The sequence below is a fragment of the Carassius carassius genome, chromosome 12 (genome assembly GCF_963082965.1).
Source record: "Carassius carassius chromosome 12, fCarCar2.1, whole genome shotgun sequence".
In the NCBI taxonomy this organism is placed as follows: Eukaryota; Metazoa; Chordata; class Actinopteri; order Cypriniformes; family Cyprinidae; genus Carassius; species Carassius carassius.
Window position 1 is genome coordinate 23219539 of NC_081766.1, and position 19755 is coordinate 23239293.

Consider the following 19755-nt stretch of genomic DNA (forward strand, 5'->3'; position numbering starts at 1 on the left):
TCTGCTTTTGAAAAATTAAGCATCTTTATTTCTGATAGGGGTCTGCAAGAGCATTAAGTTTGAAGTATAAACCTCACACATAAAAGAGATTTGTTAATTTAAAACTCTCTCAAATTTACTGTAATAAAGCCCAGACAAGTGATCAGCTAGACACACAAAAAAAGATAAATCTTACATTATAATAATACATACTATTGTCCTGTAAAAATAAAATTCAGCATTTAATAAGCATGCTAATAATCAATATAATATAACAAGTATTAATATAATTTTTATAATTAAAATACCTTCCAAAAGTTTGGAAACATGACAATTACTGACTTCTGCTCACTTAATTGATCAAAAAAGTAAAAACAGCAATAATGTGAAATAATATTACATATTAAAGTTTTCTATTTTAATGTATTATAAATTGCAATTTATTCCTGTGATGCAACAGTAGAATTTTCTGCATCATTCCAGTTTTCAGTGTCACATGATCTTTCCAGAAATCATTACAATTTTATGCTCAAGAAACATTTATTATTCATGTTGAAAACAGTTGTGCTGCTTCATATTTAGTGTGGAAATGGTGATACATTTTATTTTTCAGGATTTTTTGATTCATAGTAAGTTCAATGAACAGCATTCATCTGCATTTATGAAATACATTTCTTAAATGTACTGAAGCAAGCATTTATTAAATAGAAATCTTTTGTAACATTTTAAATGTCTTCATTCACTTTTCATTCCTTGAATGTATGAATACAATTATTAATTTCTCTATCTTTTAAATCTTACTACAAATGTTTGAGTGGTATCATTGATTTCCACTTAAATGTTAAGCACCAAAAAATAAATTGATAAAAATAAATCGTAAATGTTTCTTGAGCAGCAAATCAGCATATTGGAATGATTTCTGAAGGATCATGTAACACTGAAACTTGTTTTTGAATACAACAACAGATTCCCAAATTTAAATTAAAGCGACTCCAACAGCTATCATTTACAGTGAATCGAAACTGAAAACACAGTACTGTTACAGCAGACATGTAGCACGTCAGAATATAACCTATATTTATATAATTACATTACAGCCATTGCAAATTTTCTGACAGCACTAAGCAATCTCTAATTCTCACCACCATTCATATAAAAAGAGTTACTAGGCGAGTAACATGTTTCAGTGCTGTTTCTATTATCATTTGGCACTTTGAACTATTTGAACCCTTTTATTACTGATGGATCCATGATGTATTAGAAAACATAACTTTTTTTCAGTTTATTTAGTTTATTGCTTGAGGCCATTTAGCAATTTCAATCATCATGCAGTAACCAGCATCCTCCTGACCTTTTTATTACTGATCTGCATGATTCACTTCAGGCCGAAAAAAAAAACGAAATTCCGGATTAAACCGGAAGAACCACAAATTTAATTTCAGTAACCAGAGTGTATACGGGTGAATGACGGATAAGGATTTAAAATGTGAAAAAAAATAAAACTGGCAAAAAATTTAAATTTTAGGTCTTTCTATACTTATTGAAGTGTTGTGTATGTAATGCAATGATATTTACACATTTCAAGAATGTAATTAACCATTTTTTTGGTGAATCATATCTTTTTCCCCATGAAAATGTCATTCCTGGGTAACGTAATGAATTTTTTAATTAATTACATTTCTACCATTGTTGGCATATACAAATGTACTGATCTCCATATTTGGAGCTCAACAAACACTTAGTGCTCGGATAACTCGGATAATCACAATTAATATATCAATTTGGGATTTCATATAGACACGGGCTCATTTTTGGCTGCTGCTAACTCAACATTCAGAACCAAATAAAAAAAAAACCTGGAAAATGTGTAAAAATGTTTTCCAATGAATTAAATAAGACTTATTTTATCATTAACTCAAAAAAAACTGAACTGTATAATCTAACACACAAATATGGGTTAAATGAATTGCCCGTGTCACTGTTAGCCGGAATGACATACTGTTCGACGGAATGACATAATGCAATATTTTTTTATTTGTAGTAGCTACACATAATAATAATAATAATAATAATAATGAGTATTAGATGCAGGTTGTAATCACACCAATTTCATTACAATCATATTTTCAAAATACAGTAAATCTGTAAAATAATGCTTCATAAACAATGGCCAGGGGTATAGTGTATAATGTGTAATAACTAGGGCTGCATGATGTGTCGTTTAAGCATCGATATCACGATGTATGAATCCACAATAGTCACAGCTATACACAATAGCCAGCTGCTCCCGGCCCTTGACGAATGTGATTCGCGGATAAATTGTACAGCTTAACCATCATAGAGTGAAAGTTTATAATTTGCATGTGTTTTTAAGTCCTGTCAGTTTAACAGGGCGCATATAAGAACGAGCAGAGAGAGAGAGAGAGAGAGAGAGAGAGAGAGAGAGAGAGAGAGAGAGAGAGAGAGAGAGAGAGAGAGAGAGAGAGAGAGAGTGCGCGAGAGCCCCGCACGCATGCGCTCACTTTCACCGTCTTCAAACAACACGAGAGCTGTCTTGCTTTCTCTTCCTCACGCATATTAATCAAAATCAATTGACATGATGGTGTCGAGAGAAAAAAATCAAGTGATTAAATGTTTTCTGTATTGTCAAATCTTGTGCGATATTAACTAAAATAAAGCTAAACTGCCAAGATAATTACACAACGCGTGCCGTACACGTCTGATTCGCGAACTAATGATTCCTTTGAACAGATTTCATTTAATGAATGTTTAAACAACTGACCTGTTCAACACTGAACTCACGAGACATCTGAATTGGTGTATTAAAAAAAATCTGTAACACTTTACAATAATGTTCTATTTATTAAACTATTTAACTACATTATTTAACATTTACTATTACTAAACTGCACTTCTACAATATTGTTAATTTCAAAATTTAGGCTATAGCCTTCATTGTTGAAATCAAAAGTTGCACAGTATTTGTTAACGTAGTTAATGCACTGTGAAGTAACATTACCAAACAATGAACAGCTGTGTTTTTATAAACTAAGATAAACAAAGATTAATAAATATAGTAACAAAAGTATTGCTCGTGGTAAGATCATGTTAGTTAATATATTCGTTAATAATTGTTAGTTAACAATTCAAACCATATCCTAAAGTTACAAACAAGTAATTTACTCTAATTTAAATAATAATCTGTTTAAATCATTTAAAATGAGAATGTAAGTGTGCTCACCCCATTTTTGTTTGTAAGAAAAAATTAGATTAGATTTCATATCGCAATATATATCGCAGAAAATAACTAAAACATTTAGGCTTATTGCGTATGAGTGTGAATCCTATTTTGATTAATATTTCAAGTTTGCTTGTTACTGATACATTATTATTCCACTGAATCATCACCATAATACCTTGCTCTCTTTTTTGCAAGATACTCAGCCCTAGCTTCTGCATCTGTGTTTATCCTGGCTCTGAACCGTCTCTGCCTCTCTTTATTAGACAGAGGCATCTGGAAGAACAGAATTGACCTTAAAACACCAGAAGCTATACAAAAGTTTTAAAATGGGTAACACTTTATAATAACGGCACGCTATTAATCATTAGTTAAACATTAGTAAACCATTATTTCATCATTTATAAAGCATTAATTAATAAGCAGTTTATAAATACAGTTATAAATGCTTTATTCTTGATTAAAAGCATATCTATAATGGGTTTAATAATTGTATTTTCGTACTTTAATTTCATACTAACATACTAACTTTCATACTATAAATCAAGCATTAAGCATTTATAGCTGCATTTATAAAATTCTTATTAATGTTTAGTAATGCTTTATAAATGAATTGTTTAATGATGCTTAACTAATGATTAATAACGTGTAGTTAAGTATTATCAAATGTGGATATATTAATAAAAAATATTACATTATTCATGATTTGACCCATTAACATTACAAAAGTTCAATTCAATGATAATTAAATGTGAATCATATGAAATCCAAGATGAATGACAGCAAAAATATGGCAAAAAACATACAATTATGTAAATAATGTTAATGTTAATAATATAACTATAATAACTATACCTTAAAGTTTACAAATAGTTTAAAAACTAGATTGTTATGCCCATGTCATTCTGGATAACGGATGACATGTCCTGGCTAACAGACGTTTTTGGTTATCCAAGAATGACATGTTGTTATCCAGGAATGACAAAGTAAATATTTTTCTTTATAATCAGGCACTAATTTAACCACCTATGGAAAACTACAACTTAGCATTATCACTTTAAGGTAATCTTTTAGATCAAATAGATAGCTTTTTAATATAAAAACATTATAAATAGTTTATCAGTGTTATCCAAAAGGACACATGATATTGCTACAAAGTGCATCAGTGACCGAAAAGGTCAAAATATCAACATTTTAAGAGACGCTTACTCACTTTTGCACATGTTCTGGTGCTCCTTCAGGGTCTTCTTTTTGATACAATATTATGTCACATGACATACCACAATGCATTATGGTCTATAATGGTCATTGGTGTCTGTTATCCAGGAATGACATTACAAAAATCCCAATTTGGGGACAAAAGTCTGTCATTAAAATGTAATTAAGCTTAGTATTATAACCATATTTGCAGGTATCGTTTAAAACATCAATACAATTATGGCCAAGTAGATTTTAAATATTTTTATTTTTTTACATTTTTATTGTATTTTTGTATTCAGATTTTAAGCCGGGACAGTTACCCGGAATGACATTGAGTTCAATAGCTCCTTAAAGATTAATTATTTATAATGAATTCTCACATGAGTAACTAAAGAGGGGAAAGTGCAGTCATTTAATGAAATGCATTTAAAAATGTATACATTTTTAATATTATGAATATGCTTTGGACACCAGAATTGACACGCCACGTCATTGACCCATACATTTAGAAAGTGTATATGTTTAGAAATACTTATTATATTATGATGTGAGCAGGTACTTAATGAGTACTTCTGTTAATGACGCGACAGCTGGTGAATTAAAACCACCCACTGGTAAATTTGAGCACAGTCTGAGTGTCTGTATAAGCTACAAACAAGTATAAATTAATTTGTTTGTACATGATATAACAGCGACTTAGAAAACAGAAAAAAACTGAAAAAGGTAAGAATTTGAGACAAGAGCATACTAATATAATAGCGGCAGACCCGTAGTGGAACTAACTTCAACCCAGCGGTGACATATACCTATGGTGTATAGTGACATATATCTATGGTGTTGAGACGTGCTGCATTTGGTCTCGTACTCAATCGCATACGTTGTCAGTGTTGTGTGCTTGCTTAGACTTTTGTTGTGATAAACAGTAAAGTGTGTTCAGCTGAATTCAATTTCCGTTTTGTCGGGTATAAAAAAAGATTAGTATACCACGGAAGCCCTCCAGTTAAGCCCTCCTCGTGTGAAGAACGAAGAGTGTAAAGACCATCGACTCTACCGTGCGATTCCACCGGACAAGGACAACGGCAGGGAATATAAGTATTGTTTTGATTAAAGGGTTAGTTCACCCAGATAGCAAAATTATGTTATTAATAACTTACCCTCATGTTGTTTCAAACCCGTAAGACCTCCGTTTATCTTTGGAACACAGTTTAAGATATTTTAGATTTAGTCCGAGAGCTCTCAGTCTGGCTCGGCTCGGCGTTCATCTTCAGTTCTCTCTTCACAGCAGTCCAGTCAGTGTTTTTTTTGAGTGCATGCATTATTTCGGGATATTGGTTTGTTTGAACTCAGAGGGAGTGTCAGCCACATTAAAAAAGTTAACAGCTTAAGTCATTTGTGGATTAATGCGTATAAGAGATGCGAATCGTTTAAAACGATTCAGTTCAATTTGGTCTTACGGGTTTGGAACAACATGAGGGTAAGTTATTAATAACATTATTATGATTTTTGGGTGAACTATCCCTTTAAGCCCCTCCTGCAAAAAGAGCAATCTTGATAACACTATTTTAAGCAATTTTAGACCAATATCTAATCTTCCTTTTATATGCAAAATTATAGAAAAGGTAGTTCTTAATCAGCTGAACAAATACTTAAACTCAAAAGGATACTTGGACAATTTTCAATCTGGTTTTCAACCACATCACAGCACAGAGACAGCACTCATTAAGATAATAAATGATATTCGCTTAAATTGTGACTCTGGCAAGATATCGGTGCTGGTATTGCTAGATCTCAGTGCTACATTTAACACTGTTGATCATAACATACTACTAGAGAGACTGGAAAACTGGGTCGGGCTTTTTGGGATGGTACTCAAATGGTTCAGGTCATACTTAGAAGGGACAAGCTATTATGTGAGTCTAGGAGAGCATAAGTCTAAGTGGACGTCCATGACATGTGGTGTCCAACAAGGGTCAATTCTTGCACCACTCTTGTTTAGCCTGTATATGCTCCCACTAAGTCAAATAATGAGAAAGAACCAAATTGCCCATCACAGCTATGCTGATGATAACCAGATTTACCTAGCCTTATCTCCAAATGACTACAGCCCCATTGAATCCCTCTGCCAATGCATTGATGAAATTTATAGTTGGATGTGCCAGAACTTTCTTCAGTTAAACAAAGAAAAAACTGAAGTCATTGCATTTGGAAACAAAGATGAAGTTTTCAAAGTGAATGCATACCTTGACTCTAGGGGTCAAACAACTAAAAATCAAGTCCGGAATCTTGGTGTGATTCTGGAGACAGACCTTAGTTTCAGTAGTCATGTCAAAGCAGTAACTAAATCAGCATACTATCATTTAAAAAACATTGCAAGAATTAGATGCTTTGTTTCCAGCCAAGACTTGGAGAAAATTGTTCATGCCTTTATCACCAGCAGGGTGCACTATTGTAATGGGCTCCTCACCGGCCTTCCCAAAAAGACAATTAGACAGCTGCAGCTCATCCAGAATGCTGCTGCCAGGATTCTGACTAGAACCAGAAAATCTGAGCATATCACACCAGTCCTTACACTGGCTTCCAGTTACATTTAGGATTGATTTAAAGTACTTTTACTCGTATATAATCACTAAATGTCCTAAGACCAAAATATATTGCAGATATGCTAACTGAATACAAACAGACCACTCAGATCATTAGGATTGAGTCAGTTAGAAATACCAAGGGTTCACACAAAACAAGGGGAGTCTGTGCTAAAACACAAGTCACATTTAAATCTAGACTTAAAACTCATCTGTTTAGATGTGCATTTATTGAATGAGTTGTTTTAAATTCATTTTAAAAAAGTAAATTTTTAAATAATATTAAAAGTTTTAAAATTGCTTGTTTTATTCTTGTTATTATTTTTCTTCATTATTATTTTACTTTCTTTTATGTAATGCACTTTGAATTACCATTGTGTACGAAATGTGCTATATAAATAAACTTCCCTTGCCTTGCCTTACTTGGGTGCCTCAGGGCTCAGTTCTTGGACCACTTCTCTTCTCTGTCTACATGGCATCATTAGTCATTCAGAAACAAGGCTTTTCATACCACTGCTATGCTGATGACACTCAACTCTACCTCTCATTCCATCCTGATAATCTGACGGTAGCTATTCGCATCTCAGCTTGTCTAACAGACATTTCTTGCTGGATGATGGACCATCACCTTCAACTCAACCTTGCCAAGACAGAACTGCTTGTGATTCCAGCAAACCCATCTTTTCATCACAATTTCACCATCAAGTTAGGCACATCAACCATAACTCCTTCAAAAAGAGCTAGAAGCCTTGGAGTTATGATTGAAGATCAGCTGACTTTCTCAGACCACATTGCTAAAACTGTCCGATCCTGCAGATTTGCTTTATTCAACATCAAGAAAATCAAGCCCTTTCTTTCGGAACATGCTGTACAACTCCTTGTTCAAGCTCTTGTTCTGTCCAGGCTGGAGTATTGCAATGCCCTCTAGTCAGGTCTTCCAGCCAGTTCTATCAAACCTTTACAATTAATCCAGAATGCGGCAGCAAGATACATTTATAATGAGCCAAAAAGAATACACATCACACCTCTGTTTATCAATTTGCACTGGCTTCCAATAGCTGCTCGCATAAAATTCAAGACATTGATGTTTGCCTACAAAACTACCACTGGCTCTGCACCCATTTACCTAAATTTGTTACTTCAGACTTATGTGTCCTCTAGAAGCTTGCGTTCTGGAAGTGAACGTCGCTTGATTGTGCCATCCCAAAGAAGCACAAAGTCACTTTTATGGACTTTTAAATTAAATGTTCCCTCCTGGTGGAATGAACTCCCCAACTCAATCCGAGCAGCTGAGTCCTTAGCATCTTCAAGAATTGGCTAAAAACGCATCTCTTACATCTTTATTTGACCCTCTAACTTTAACACTCACTATTCTTATTCTATTCTTAAATAAAAATCTATCTACCTTTCTAATCTACCTTTTCATTTATTATGCAATTGTGTGTGTGTGTGTGTGTGTGTGTGTGTGTGTAAAGACCTCTAACACTAGCTTGCTCTATTCTTTTTTTTTATTCTGTTTTCTTTTTATTTATTATATTATTTAAAAGCCCATGCTACGTGTACTGTGTTAACCTAACTGAGACTTGTTATAGCACTTATATATCATTGCTCTTTTTGTTGTTTTTTGATTGCTTCCACTGTTCTCATTTGTAAGTCGTTTTGGATAAAAGCGTCTGCTAAATGAATAAATGTAAATGTATATTCATTAGGGGTATTATGGTTCAGATTGCTCAGTTCGGTTCACGATTTTAGAGTTACGGTTCGGATCGGTATATGCTATGTTCAGGGAAAAAAGGACTATGGTAAAATACAATAAATAACTTAATTTATTACTCAACTCAAACAACAGCACGGATAAATACAATAGAGCAAAGATACAAATGAAATAAACTTTCAGGAGTTTTACAGTAATTTTCAGGCACAGAATTTTACAAGTTAACAAATGTAAAATAACTGCATAAATTGAAGACCAATACTTAAAGTTACAAAAGCTATTAAATACAGAGAAGTGAGAGATTTCCTAGTCTTTAGTTGTTTAACATACTGTAACATTACAGAAACTCGCTGATCAGATCACACAGACAGAACAACAACACCCGGACTCTGTTCTAATCATTCTTGGGGTGTTTAATAAAGCAAATCTCTCCCGTGAACTGCCAAAATACAGACAGCACATCACATGTCCCACCAGAAGCAGTAATATATTGGATCACTGTTACACCACAATAAAGGATGCATATCACTCTGTTCCACAAGCAGCTTTGGGGTGCTCTGATCACTGTTATACCGACGTACAGGCAGAAACTAAAATCAGCTAAACCTGTATTAAGGGCTGTAAAAAGATGGACTAAGCAGAGCAGGATTTAAGATCTTGTTTTGACCTCACTGATTGGAGTGTTTTTGAAGCTGTTGCAACCAATCTGGACGAGCTCACAGAGACTGTAACATCATATATCAGTTTATGTGAAGATGTGCATTCCTACCAGGACTCATCTAAAGTACCATAATGACAAACCATGGTTTACTGCAAAACTCAGACAGCTCCGTCAGGCCAAAGAAGATGCTTACAGGAAGGGGGCAATGTCTTGTATAAACAGGCTAAATACACACTGTAAAAGGAGATCAGAGTGGCAAAGAGGAATTATTCTGGAAAAATAAGCACTCCGTTCACTTCCAGCGACTCAGCATCAGTGTGGAAAAGTCTAAAGGAGATCACCAATTACAAGCACCATCCCCCAGCACTGTGGAGAATCAACAACTGGCAGACGATCTGAACAAGTTTTACTGCAGGTTTGAAAGAACACCCATCACCTGCCGTGAACACCTCTCCAAACAACCACTCACACCATTCACACCTCCTGCTACCCCCCTCTCCCCCACACCTGCAATTCAGATCTGCGAAGAGGAGGTTCGCCAGGTCTTCCGGAAGCAAAAAAGGAAAAAGGCATCAGGCCCAGATTGTGTCACACCAGCCTGTCTGAATTCCTGTGCTGATCAGCTTGCCCCCATCTTCACACAGATCTTCAACAGATCACTGGAGCTGTGCGAAGTCCCTTCATGCTTCAAATGCTCCACCATAATCCCTATCCCCAAAAAAATTACAAATACAGGACTAAATGACTACAGGCTTGTGGCTCTAACGTCTGTAGTCATGAAGTCATTTGAAAAACTGGTGCTGGCCCACCTGAAGGACATTACTGGACCCTTACTGGATCCTCTTCAGTTTGCCTACAGAGCAAACAGGTCTGTGGACGATGCAGTAAACATTGAACTCTATTATGTTCTGCAACATCTAGACAGACCAGGGACTTATGTGAGGGTCCTGTTTGTGGACTTCAGCTCAGCTTGAACACTATCATCCCAAACCTTCTCCTGCCCAAACTAACTCTCCATGCCCACCTCCATCTGTCAGTGGATCAACAGCTTCCTGACTGACAGGCAGCAGCTAGTAAGGCTGGGAAAATACACATCCAGCACCTGTATAACCAGCACTGGAGCTCTTCAGGGCTGCGTTCTCTCCCCAGTGCTCCTCTCCCTTTATACTAAAGACTGCACATCTAATGACCCCTCTGTCAAGCTCCTGAAGTTTGCAGATGACACCACACTCATCGGCCTCATTCAGGATGGTGACGAGTCTGCTTACAGACAGGAGGTTAAAGAGCTGGCTGTCTGGTGCAGTCACAACATCCTGGAGCTGAACACGTTCAAAACAGTAGAGATGATAGTGGATTTTAGGAGAAACCCCCCTGCTATCCCCCCATTCACCATCATGGACAGCACTGTGACTGCAGTGGAGTCATTCAGGTTCCTGGGCACCACAATCTCTCAGGACCTAAAGTGGGGCATTCACATTGACTCCATTGTGAAAAAGGCCCAGCAGAGGTTGTACTTCCTTGGCCAGCTGAGGAAATTCAACCTACCACAAGAGCTGCTGAAACATTTCTACTCCGACATCATCGAATCCATCCTCTGCACTCCAGTAACTCTCTGGTTCAGCTCAGCTCAGCTACCAAATCTGACCTCAGAAGACTACAGAGGGTAGTCCAGACTACTGAGCGCATCATCGGTACAATGCTCCCTTCTAATCGAGAACTGTACTTATTCAGAGTGAGCAAAAAGGCTGACAAAATCACTCTGGACCCCTCACATCCAGCACACTCTCTCTTTGAACTGTTGACATCTTGTCGACGCTACAGAGCTTTGCGCACCAGAACGAACAGACACAGGAACAGTTTATTCCCTCAGGCAATCCATCTAATGAACACTTGATAATTACTGTGGAACACACAACACTATTTATACACATATACACTTATTGATCTAACACACATACTTCGTCTACACTTCAAATTTGCACATAATATACTTGTACACACAAAACTGCCTATTGTAATATACCTGCTCATACAATTGTCAATTTGAATATTGTCATTCCTTACCTAGTCATTTGTATTTTTTATTCGCTTATGTTTATTTTTTGTTCTGTTGCTGTCATTCTGTTGCACTGTGGAGCTTCTGTCATGAAAACAAATTCCTCGTATGTGTAAACATACCTGGCAATAAAGCTCATTCTGAAAAACACAGACAGCAGGAATACACTGCTATTCTTTTAGACATAAGCCGATTTTCCAATATCGGGCCGAATGGTTCTAAGAACTGTCAGGCATGGTTCCAGTTGTATTTCCACGTGATTCTGGTATGGCGCGGCATGATTCTAAACCATTCTAAGCACGGTTAGACAACCATGTTGGTAGAGTGCGTATGTGTGATGTTCCACTCCAAAGTCTCTCCAAAGCAGACTAAGAGGAACCGCTTTTTGATCAAATAGCCAAGTAAATAGCTATGCTTCGTTCAATATAAAAAAGAAAGAAAAATGTCAGACAGTTTGGTCTGTGGAGGAAACATTTGTGCTTATTCTGTTTATTTTATTTTTTAAGTCAAGAGTTGCATCCTTCTGTTATTTAACGTAGTAAAAAACAAGAGTCACAAAAAAAAAAAAAAACCACTTGATTATCATCCTTATTGCTGTTTACATTACACTTGCATTACCATGGCAACAACTGACTCATTTGTAATACATTCCAAAGAGCTCCATTATCAGTACCACAGTGGAAAATAAAACCGTATCCTTGCTGACTGGACTGGATAGGCATGGAATGGTTAAGCAAAGAGAACCATTTGGCCAGATCACAGATCCAGCACACTGATACACATGCGTTGTCTTTCTCGACTGTTTACGTTCACTGAAAGCTGAGAAGACACTTCACAACTGTCATGCTGATTCTGAATGTAATTTGGTCTTGACAACAAATCGTGCCCAGTCAGACCGGGTCTGTTCCAGATGGCCTCAGTTGCTATTTACAGCTTGCAGAAAAATCACATAGTGTGTGGCGTCTAAAGATTATAATCCTAGAATTCAAAAACCAGTCGTGTTATTAGTCGTTTTCACAAATATTGTATATGCGGCTGTGTTCACTGTCAAATTTCACTAAAGGTTCATTTAGTAATTTTGTCATTTATTTTTCTTGGTTACTTGTTGTGATTCATTTCTTGTCTTTATTTTATTTCATAAATTAACATTGCAAGTTAAATGCAGGGGTTTAAAAAAAAAAAAAAATCAACTCAAATCCTAGGCCAGAACTTAGGGATCTTTTTGTGTGTGTGTGTGATTGTCTTTTAATCACACAAATCTAAACAATGCAATTGTATTTGGAAAAATTTTAACAAATATAGGGCTGTAACTAGGGCTGTAGCTATCGAATATTTTAGTAATCGAGTATTCTACCAAAAATTCCATCGATTAATCGAGTAATCGGATAAAATGCGTTTTTGCTTAATTAAAGTGCAATATTAATTATGCAAGAGAAAATAAGACTACTGGGTCTCTTAAAACTTTGTTTCCTTTTTTAGAAAAAAAATATTTTTATTTTTTAAATGCATACAATGCAATGCATTCATCAAAAATAAACATTTAATTATTACCCATTGTTTCTCTGTCTGTACTTGTACTGTGAACAATGACAAGAAAGTTGACAAATGAATTAAGTGCCATTCAGTTGGGGTTTTAAATAAAGCATTTTCTGAGATGCACATTAAACATTAAACACACAAAAAATTAATTTATCTTTTAATTATTGAAAATTAAGCAAACTTAACTTTTTGGTAAACAAAGGGGATTTACTATTAAAAATAAAACATGGAAGAAATGTTGTGTGATTAACCTTAAAAAAAATAATGTTTGATTTTTTTTTTTTTTTCGTAGTAGGATATATACATTCAGCTGATCAATAGTAATACATCTCTGGCAAATACTTGTCTTTGAACCGGACTTTTATTTTGACGGGTTGACGTACCTTTACAGTTCTGTTGTGACGCTAGTTTTACTCAAATCAAACGGTCAAATGCTCATGAAGTGACTGTCAGAGCAGTTCTGGAGATGTTGTTCATGTGTTCACGTCCTTATTAGTGAGACAGCAGATCGAGCGTCACTCGCGCTTCAGTGTGTGTAATGTCGCGCTTCTGCCCCATTCATTAACAGAGACACGCAGAACATGCAGGATTCATATTTAAATAGTATGTTCCGGTTTAATATTTACAGATATTAGTCCATATCGTGATTTGGTGTAAGTGCAATGACCTATTTTTGATTAATTCATTCAAAATTTGGCAAAGTTCATGCCATTCCGCGTTAAACTGTAAATTCCGTTTTTATGACTGGATTCCGCGATTCCCTCCGCGTTTTCTGCATCGCAGAAATCCTACGGCCCTAGTTGTGGTATGCCAGCTCTCTTGCAATGGACATACGTTTGCCCGCGCCCTCAAATCAAAACACTGCTGACTCCTTGCAGTGTGCGATTTCAGACGCTGCGCTTGTGTCTCCTTCCGCTTTGTGGGTGACGTAAACGCGTTATGTCACATTAAAAAAAAATCATTGCGAAAGAACCTGACGTGAGATTTAAAATAAATTAAAAGAGGCTTCGAGGCAGAGGAATTTGCCTCGATCATTTTTTGTAATCGAGTTACTCGAGGAATCGTTTCAGCTCTACCTGTAACTAATGATTATTTTGACAATTGAGTAATTGATATTTTTTGTAACAAAAATAGACCTAAGTGAATAACAGGCTTTAGGATGACTATTTATATATATAAACTAATGAGGCGGCTATAATAATTGGTTTAAATAAAGTATCAAAAACCAATTACGTGATTTTATAGGACAACACTGATAAAATATGCCTACATAAATGTAACATGCCTACACAAAATATGAAAATAACCAATTTAAGTATTAAATTAAATTTAAATTAAATGTATGCATTTAACAGATGCTTTTGTCCAAAGCGACTTACAGTGCATTCAGGCTATCAATTTTTACCTATCATGTGTTCCCGGGGAATCGAACCTTGCGCTTGATAGCATTGCTCTACCAATTGAGCTACAGAAACACTAGTTCAAACACAAAAGTATATTATGTATTATAACAAATACCTGCAGAGGCCACCAATGGCCTGGCGACGATACACTTTCCAGCTTGATTCAAGGATGTTTAAATTCATGTAATTTTAATATTTGGCCAAATACAAACTCAGAGCGAGGGTTTGAACTTTTATTTTAAAATCGCGTATTTAGAAATATGTTGATGTACTCTCGTGTGTTGGCAAAAGTTTCTAAAAAAAAGTTTCTAAATTTTCGTTACAAATCTAGTGACAACATGCACTGTTTTCCCAGATGAACGTTAAGCAACCCAAACTCAGAGTATATGCAGACAGAATTTGTGTCCTGAGCAGCTAAGAAGGAGATGTACTCCACGTTTGTAAATCATAACAGTGCAACACAAAACATGTCAGTCTTTATATGCATGCCCAAATGAAACCCAAACGAACAGCACATGCAATAAAAGACTGAACAATATAAATGCAAGCACTATCAAAGGTTTTACCACAAACTCAACTTTATACTAATACTGCAAGATCACTTTTCAACTTAAGGAGTAATATTGCAAGATTTCGTGAGCTGCTAAAAGCTGGCGAAGTGGCTCTGTATTTATATCAGATGTACTACATCATTAATTTTGCGTAAACAGATGGTTTTATCGATGGAAAAAAACAACACTAATTTGCGGACCCTGGTACTCATGGTATGACGTAATCACATATCTTGGTGGTGTATCGCGTTTTTTTCGGTTCGGTTTGAATATCGTTACACTCCTAGAAATCACATTACTGAGGATTAATAAATAGATGAATAAATTAAATTTGTCATGAAAATTAAATTAAAAGAAAAATAAATCACCTGGACTGTCTTGAGAGAGTGGATGAGGTAGTTTCACTGGTGCTGGTGGCACCAACAGATTCAACATCAGAGGTACTTGATGAAGGCAAAGATTTTTCACTTTTAGCACCAAAAATATAGCGGGGAAAAGATGGATTTTTATAATTCAGCATAATATTTAGAAAGTATTTAATTTTAATCCCTGTGTCACCTTTTTGAAGCGATCAGGTCCACTGAGTTGTTGTCTAGAATTGGAAACTTCCCATCATTCTTAAAAATAAAATAAAAAAGAAATGTTAAATACTAAATGTTAAGGTTCACATTAATTCAACTATGTGCTTTCTAGGTGATTGACAAAACCATAAAACAAACCCAACAATTATCAAAAACAATCTCATTTACCTGTGCCAAAAGTTCACTTGATCTTCTCAGTTTGGCCAACATCTCTAAAGAGTGTGTGTGATGCTTCCTCTTTCCTTTCTTCACTCCATTAGTGACAGTGCTAAAACAATTACAAAATTAAGGCAAATAAAAAAAAAAACATTAAACTGTAGTTTCAAGTTCAGCATAAGATACGTTCACCACAGTAGATGACAAACCTGGATGAATGAGGGGGTTTGGTGGCCTTCCTGCCTTTGATTTTGATCTCATGGGAGGCTTTTTCTGGCTCTCGATCTGACAGAAGCTCAGATCTCTGGGGGGCTGATGGGAAGCGAATTCGTAATCCAAACAGGTGTTTCTTCTTTTTTATCTCTTTCCCTGACATGAACCTAAAATTCACCAGGGTAAAAGGACAAGATAATATAATAAAGCTCAAATTAATTTAAGGTAAAATGCCCATGATGGGCAAACAGATACTCACATATTGAGGTTGCTGTTAAGTGCTTCCAGAATCCATTCATATCTCTCTGCTCTTGGTGTATCTGCAAGCTGAAGGTAAAAATCCATAAATTAAATAAAGAGGCATTAACACTAGCTGATTAACTAAGGCAATTACAAAACTAGGCAGACTAATACCTCGCCAAGCTGAAGTCTGTCCCAGTTTTCATTTATGTAAGTCATCAATTCGAGCTCGGAGTCAAAGTATTTCTTTTTGTGAATTACACTCAAGTTATAGAGGCTTAGGTGTGCAACATCTTCCCTGTGAATGAAGACAACACATGATTGAACAAAAAAAATCTTCTGTGAAACTATTTAAACAGAAAAGTTGGGGATGAACAGAAATTCTGGCCGATTTTAATAAGAAGATTTTTAGGAAGAAATTACTTTTAATGTTATGGCAGATAACCAATACATGGCAGCTATTAAATACTATTTTGTCCTGGTAAATTAAAATTGGTTATGTTAATTCTTATTATAATCCTAATAATTATTTTAAATGCTACAGGTGAATCTGGAAAATACATTATGATGTACAGTACGAAAAATGGATATTGATTTTTTTTATGTTTTGGCCAATAAGCACTTCATGAGAATAGGGGTAAATGCAACTGGACGGTGGTCATTGAAGCAGGATGGAGACGGCTTCTTCGGGACTTGAATGATGGTGGTAGCTTTGAAGCATACGGAAACAACAGTCTGACTAAGCAAGATCTTGAAAATGTCTGTGAAGGCATCAGTGAGTTGGAGGAGGTGGAGTCTTCTATGCAGTGGTGCTGTTTTGTGCCTCAAAGCAAGCAAAGAAGGCATTCAGCAGGGAGATGGCGCAATTTTACTTAAAGTTCACTTTTTATATATATTTTTTTTAATTGCTGTCCATATAGGCAATATTGACAATCAACAATCTGGTCAACATGATGTTCTTTATTTGAAGCACAATTCTATAGGAAAGGTAACTTACTGAAAAAGTGTTGGTGCTTAGTGTTTCACTGAGCTGAAATTTAAACTTAAAAACATCTCAAGATAAATTAAAAAAAAGGAAATCTATTTTAAACTGAGCATCTCATGGCTCAATGTCTTATGGACTATCCTCCATTGCAGTCACATGCCCCCCGGATGGCCATCTCCTGTAGTTTGGCTTTCTTGATCTTTGGCCTTGGCTAAACCAGCTGGCCACACTCTCTCTAGCATCAAAATCTTCCAGACTTGGCCCCTCTACACTGATTCTTATCAGATCTTCCACTGTGTCTGAATGAAGGGATACTCTATGATTTGAACGGCTAAACAGTCCTAAAACAGCTTATACTACTGTTTTAGCTATTAATAGTTCAGTTTTGTTTGTAATAGCAAAGGGATTATATTTCATTTCATTTTTTTAAGTTCATTTAGAAAAATGTTTAGAGCATTTTTTGTTCGTTGCATTTTTTTTTCAGTGGATACGGTGTCATTTTTGCTCATCATTCGTAAACCGGAAAGGGTCTACTTTTATTTGTGTGCACACACAATACCAAAAAACATTGTACTTTCTGCTGTGTCGTCTTTAATAGGAGTACAAAAATTAACCGTAACCGTGAAAACATGCCTCACAGACATGATAAATATATCTATAGAAAGCTTTAAAGGAATACAAAAACGCTTACATTATAATCATAATCAGTAAAGATGCACTTCTCTCTAAATGCACTTCTAATGAGATGGCGAGTCAGGCTCGGCAACTTCATCCTTGCGACTCAGAAAACACCAGTTTATTAGTAAATAATTCAAATATCTCATTATTTCCCTGTCACATTTAAGGTATTTACTTTTGCCGGTGCAAAAGTAACAATAAACACTGTCGAGTTGCTCTTGACAGTTGCGGTAGCAGTCTCATGTTGTTTCCACATCATCACTAATTGATGGATGTCTAAAATATAAAAGTATGGAAAAGTCTAAAACAGGCAAGAGGACTGGCCCGCGTCTGAACTATGACATGAAAATGGGCAAATTGGAAGGTTAATCTGTTGGTGTATTTTTGAGAACACACAAGTCTGCATGGTTGAAATCCCCAGCCAAGATGAGAAAAGCATCAGAGTGGGCTGTCTACTGCTCACTGATGTATTGGTACAGTTAATTCAGTGCCTCACTCCTGTTGATGCTGGGAGGAATGTAAACAGCAACGAGCAGTATGGCTGAATATTCCCTCGGCAGGTAGAATGGCTGGCACTTAATAATCATAAACTCCACCAGGGGGTGAGCAGTGTTTGCAGACCACAACAGCATCACGGCACCACGCATCATTGATGTAAACACAAAGCCCGCTGGCACATGATTTACCTCCCACGATGAGGACTCTGTCCGCTCAATAGCATGTCAACTGATCGAGCTGAATAGCGCAGTCTGGAATGCTGTTGCTGAGCCATGTTTCCACGAACACAAAAACACAATCTTTTACAGTCCTCCGAGTTGAGCATAGAAGTCGGATGTAGTCCAGTTTACTGTCCAAAGAGTGTACTATAGCCAGTACAATGGTGAGGATAGTCGGCATGTGTGGGTTAGCGTAAGCCTAGCCCGGATACCTCCGCGCTTACCCCTCTTCTGCTTCCTCTCATGCTGCTTGTGGCGCTCGGGGAGATGCAGCAGTGGGGGTCGGTGATGGTGAAGGCCACCGGAGCAGACCGAGATCCCACAGCTCTTCGGTGTGTGCAGAGTTTAACTCTAAAAAAGTGGTTCTGCCGAAATCTAGCAGAAACTCACAACTGTATGAGCGCTTAAAGACAGGTAGATGTGATGAAGACGTACAAAACCCTTGTGGATACACCTACATCTTGAGATGATCCCTATGGACCAGCCCCCACTGTTTGGCAGGCATGTGTTTCACGGATGAACCATTAAGTTTAACCATAAGAGTAAAAGTTTATCATTTGCACATTTGTCTTGCCAGTTTACACATTCAAACAGTTTTATTTCGCTTTTTTCTGTGCGCTCAGCCACTGCAGTGTGCAAACACAGAGAGAGGTGTGATTCAGACAACGCGTGATTCCTCTTTCACATAAACACAAAGTTAAAATACCCTCTCTGATAGGATTCTAGTAAACACAGTCGGTTATTTCTTAAGTGAACATAAACAGGGGAGAAAGAAACCGGATCTGTGTCAGTATTAGGTCCATGCATTTGGTCTTAAAGCAGCCAATATATACCAGTTTCTGTCTGCTAATCAAATAGCACCACAGCTTTAACAAAGATTAATCTGTATTTAACTTGTGCAGTGAGCACTATTTTGTTAAACTTAATTATTAAATTTCTGCACCTAAATTCTGATATTTGTAACTGTGTTTTGTTTTCATCTATGCTTGTTATTTGTGTAATTTTTCTTGTTTTATTACTAACTTTAGTTAAGCTAGTAGTTTTTGCTGTGGTAGAGAAGTACTTGAAGGGTTGTTGTTTTTGTTTTGTTTTTTCTGATCCGAATAATGATCCAATCCGTGACTCAAAATCCATATATGATCCGAAAAATTTATTTTGTGATCCTTTGCACCGCTAACTGACAATCATTCTTCACTGTCAATTACTTTAGATTTTTTTTACTTCAAAATCACTTGAACGGACTTTCAGTGTGAAAATGGGAAAACA

General features: G+C 36.2%; 1 protein-coding gene across 1 annotated transcript in view; it reads right to left on the bottom strand.

Annotated features, from left to right (window-relative positions):
- Positions 1-19755, bottom strand: part of LOC132154253 (metal-response element-binding transcription factor 2-like) — a 35202-nt gene that overhangs the window by 431 nt on the left and 15016 nt on the right. Inside the window, exons 8-13 of the mRNA XM_059562823.1 lie at positions 16285-16408; positions 16130-16197; positions 15867-16037; positions 15670-15769; positions 15480-15537; positions 15289-15397 (exon numbers count right to left, since the gene is read on the bottom strand). Of these exons, the coding sequence (XP_059418806.1) occupies positions 15289-15397; positions 15480-15537; positions 15670-15769; positions 15867-16037; positions 16130-16197; positions 16285-16408 (630 nt within the window). The remainder of the gene's footprint in view (positions 1-15288; positions 15398-15479; positions 15538-15669; positions 15770-15866; positions 16038-16129; positions 16198-16284; positions 16409-19755) is intronic.